Here is a 4158-nt window from a genome sequence, read left to right on the forward strand (position 1 = left end):
TGCACGGTCGTAAGCGCGCAAACAAGTGAACTTAATATGAAGGATTTAAAAAGAACCCCCGCCTCGGTGGTTGCCGGTGGGTACCGCTGTGAAGTGCGGTGACCGGTGCCATTGGGGGGAGGCCGATACCCTTTAGTTGTTACCCCCATGGCGCTCGCGGCCGCCGCAGTGGCCAGCGGGGGCTCTGGACGGGTGCACGCAGAGCGACAATTACAAGCTGGTGCCGTGCCGAGCCGTGCCGTGCCGAGCCGAGCCGAGCCGTGCCGTGCCGTGCCGGCGGCCATCGGCGGGCAGTGGTGGATGTCGTCTCCTGGCTAAACCCCATTCGGCGGAGCCAGGAGAGTTCATTCCTCCCCCGCCCCTCGGGGTTCCTCCAGAAACACCAGGAAGCCAATGCGCCTGGTTACGGGGAATGTTCGAATCCTCACTGCGGAGGAGAGGCTGCCATTCCACTGTCGGGAGCTGGACCGGCACCCGTATTGACCTCTGAAATACAATAGGCTGGTTCTGGCGACAGTCATTGCGAGGGGCAGGAAACTGCCAAACAACGGGGAGTGGTTCTTCGTCTGCACAATGAATGAAGGGCACGTGGGAGCGTGGAGCTAGGCGAGGTGTAGGAAGCTGCGAGGCTCGAAGCTCCTGTGGGCTCGCCACCCCAATAACGCCATTCATCGGCCTCCAGTGTTCGCGCTGTCGCGCTCAACGGCGGTGCCACGAGGAGGAGAAGGCGGGAGGGAGGAGCGGGGTTTTGGGAGGGAAGGGGGAAAGAAAGAGAGGGGAGGGGAGAGGGGAGGGGCGTTTATAAGCGCTGTGGTGAAGGCGTTGAGCGCGCAGAAGCTCCGTCCGCTCCGCTCTCAATCTGCAACAGCTGACACAGGTGACACGCTCAGGTGAGACACTCAGGTGACACACACAGGTGCCACAGGTGCCACAGCGCACATTAAACACGCGCGTGTCAGGGGTCGTGAGCACCGCGTGTGGATTTTTCAAATGATGGTCGGGTTACCTACACGCGCGCACTGTGCACGCGTATGTGTCCCCGTGTGTGTCCCGTGTGTGTGCGCGAGTGTGTGTGCGTGTGTGTGCGCGTGTGTGTGTCCGTGTGTGTGCGCGTGTGTCCCAGTGACACGAGTTAAATTCCCGCTCACGATCAACAACTGTGGCGAAATGTCTGAACCGATCCTGTGCTTCCCCAAGATGAACTCAGCCTCAAATGAGTACCGGGTGCGGTGTGAAAACATCGCCACTCGGGAGACAAAGGCGGCCGGGCGTGGTGCTGGCCACCCGCCTCCTTGTGTGTCATGCCGGCCTTCATGCCTGCTAACGGCACTTGCCCCAGCAGTCTGTTAAGGCTACACGGGGGATCTTTGTCTTTGTGTGTGCAGACAGCGGCCGTCATGACGGGCTCCCCGCTGCCTGGGGACGCGGGCTCCCCCCCGGGCTCCCCGCTGCCCCCCCTCGCCGCGTCGCTGCCCGAGAGGGACTCCCCGCGGTCGCCCCTCCCGGCCCTGCTCGCCTCCCCCCCCACCGCGGAGAACGGCACCTGGGAGGGGGGCCCGGCCCCCCCCGCGTGGTGGGGCGGCGGCACGGGGGGGCTCGGGGTCCTACCCCTCGTCTACTACAGCGGCCTCCTCTCCCTGGGCCTGCCCGGTACGGACACCAGCGCACGCCGGTTTCCACATTCAGCGCCTCATCAGCAGGGTTGGTCTCGGGAGGGGCCGGTGGGGGTGAGGCACGGCCCAGGGTGGGACCCGATCTGGAGATGTGGGGGCCCCGGAAAGATCGCGCACTGGATCGCTCACTCACCCGTGCATTCTTCCCGTGAGCTTCACTCATTGATTCCTTGTTGAAGACTCTCTCTCTAGCAGACGCTGCCTGTTTCGCCTCACCCACTCCACTATATTCAATAACCGCCACACTGCAAGTCACAACAGACTCATCCCATCACAAACCCACTCACCCACTCGTCAACCCACTCAGCGCGCTGCAGGTCACCTCGCTTCTCTTCCAGCGCACTGCTCCGCTCTGGAACTCCCCCCTCCTCCCATCGCCTCTTCTCCCCGAGGTCTCACAGTCGTCACCTCGCTCAATTCAACAAACGCATTACCCCTCATCTATTATACAAACAAGAGGTGCTGCTTGTTGCTGGCCATTCTTGGAGTTTTGGGTGGCCTTTGGGCTCGCGCTCCGCAACCGTGATTGATGACCCCCCCCCCGCCTCCCTCCCTCCCCAGCCAACGCGCTCACGCTGCTGGTGCTGCTGCGGCTGCTGCGCCGCCGCCACAAGTCGTGCTACAGCTACCTGCTGGCGCTGGCCGCTGCCGACACCATCACGCTGCTGCTCGTGGTGCTGCTCGACCTGCTGCTCCTGGGCGGCTGCGGCGGCGCGGCCGGTCTCGGGCCCCCTCCCTCCGCGGCCGCGGTGTCGTCCGCGGGGCCTCCGGGGGCCCTGCTGCGCCTGCTGGGGGTGCTGCAGTTCGGCGCGAACCACGCGTGCGTGTGGACCGCGGTGCCGCTCACGGCCGACCGCTACGTGGCCGTGTGCCGCCCGCTGCGCTACTGCTCCGTGTCGTTCCCGGCGCGCGCGCGGCGCGTCATCGTGTCCGTGTACGCCGCCAGCCTCGCCTCGGCCGTGCCCTTCTACTGGTGGCCCGACGCGTGGGGGCGCGGCGGAGGCGGCGCGGGCGGCTCCCGCGCCGCCGCCGCCGCGCCGCTCCACCGCGCGCTGCTGTGGTTCCACTGCCTGGCCGCGTACTTCGTGCCCTGCGCGCTGCTACTGGCGCTCAACGGCGCCATCGTGAGACGCCTGCGGAGGCGGAGAGGGCGACGCGGAGTGGCGGGAGGAGGAGGAGGAGGGGGGCGCACGGGGCTGGGCGCGTCGCGGCCGCGCCACGGGAAGCCCACGGCCGTGCTGCTGGCCGTGAGCGCGGCCTTCGTGCTGCTGTGGGCCCCGCGCGTGGCCGTGGCGCTGTACCGCGCGTACGCGCCCCCGGGACGCGACGCGGCGCGCCTGGCGCAGCTGGCGCAGCTGGCGCACATGGTCGCGCTGCTCAACGCCGCCCTCGACTTCTGGCTCTACTGCTTCGTCTCGCGTCGCTTCCGCCGCGCCGCCGCGCTCACGCTGCGCGCCATGGCGCCCTGCGCCGCGCTGCGCGGGGGACCGCGGCGGCAACGGGGGGCGGCGTGCGGCGCGGACGCCGCCGCCGGGATGAGATCCGGGCGCGCGGCGCGGGGCGCGGGGGGCGCCGGGCCGGGCGGCCCCACTCCCTCGTCGTACAGCGCGGCGATCACCGTGTCCAGCAGCAGCAGCCTCAGGGTCTCGCCGTCGGACGCGCCCGTCGGCTCCACGACGCGCAAACTGCCCCTGCTGCCCGACACCGCGGAACCGGGGCCCTGAGCCGGAGAGACGCGACTCTGGTTTGCAGCCCCATTGCCTCCGCGCTACAGGTGCCAACGTCTTCTGCTCACGGGGACGCCGCGTGCCGGGAGGAGCCGAGTGCAGCTGACGGGACGCGAGGGGCCTCGTGCCGATCGCGGTGACCTCCTGGGACTTCATGAGACCACCGTTTCCTCCGGGGCTGACCTGGCCCTCAAGGATCATCCTCGAGTAGTCGCGAGGAGGGCCCGCGTCACCCGGGGGCTGAGGGAGGTGGAGATCGGGCGGAGCGTCTGGAGGAGGAAACGCGGGGACGATGATGACGATGATGATGACAGCAAAGAAAGTGACAGACGCGATGATAGAAGCACGCTAGTGAAGATTTGTGATCGTCATTGTGATGATGATGACGGTGGTGTTGATGGTGATGATGGCAGCGGTGGCATCGACAGCAGTGTTCGCTGCGCCCTTCACTCGCGCTCGTACACGAACCTCTCCCAGGGAGGCTCACATGCTGTTGGCGAGCACCTATGGCAATCGGAACAGCACACAAGCGGGTGGGTGGCTAGCACCAGGTGATGATGTTTACAGACAAGGCACCAGGTACTCATTGAACGCTGAGTCGACCTAGGGGAGGCCCAGTGTTGGTTTGAATATCACTCACCACCGATGTTAGCCTTCAACAGAAGCTCAAGTCGCTGGGTTTGTAGCGCAGTGGACCAACCGCTGCGCCACCGCTCCCCACACACAACAACAGCCGCCATTCACCGGAGGTGGAGACG

General features: G+C 66.5%; 1 protein-coding gene across 1 annotated transcript; it reads left to right on the top strand.

Annotated features, from left to right (window-relative positions):
• The first annotated feature begins 821 nt into the window (after positions 1-821).
• LOC133340744 (probable G-protein coupled receptor 139) lies at positions 822-3397 on the top strand. Its single transcript, XM_061549134.1, has 3 exons — positions 822-890; positions 1386-1650; positions 2235-3397. The coding sequence occupies exons 2-3, from the start codon at positions 1398-1400 to the stop codon at positions 3395-3397; spliced, it is 1416 nt and encodes a 471-aa protein (XP_061405118.1). The 5' UTR covers positions 822-890; positions 1386-1397.
• Positions 3398-4158: the final 761 nt, after the last annotated feature.

The sequence above is a fragment of the Lethenteron reissneri genome, chromosome 10, assembly GCF_015708825.2.
Source record: "Lethenteron reissneri isolate LAM-NWPU_2019-01 chromosome 10, ASM1570882v1, whole genome shotgun sequence".
Classification (NCBI taxonomy): domain Eukaryota; kingdom Metazoa; phylum Chordata; class Hyperoartia; order Petromyzontiformes; family Petromyzontidae; genus Lethenteron; species Lethenteron reissneri.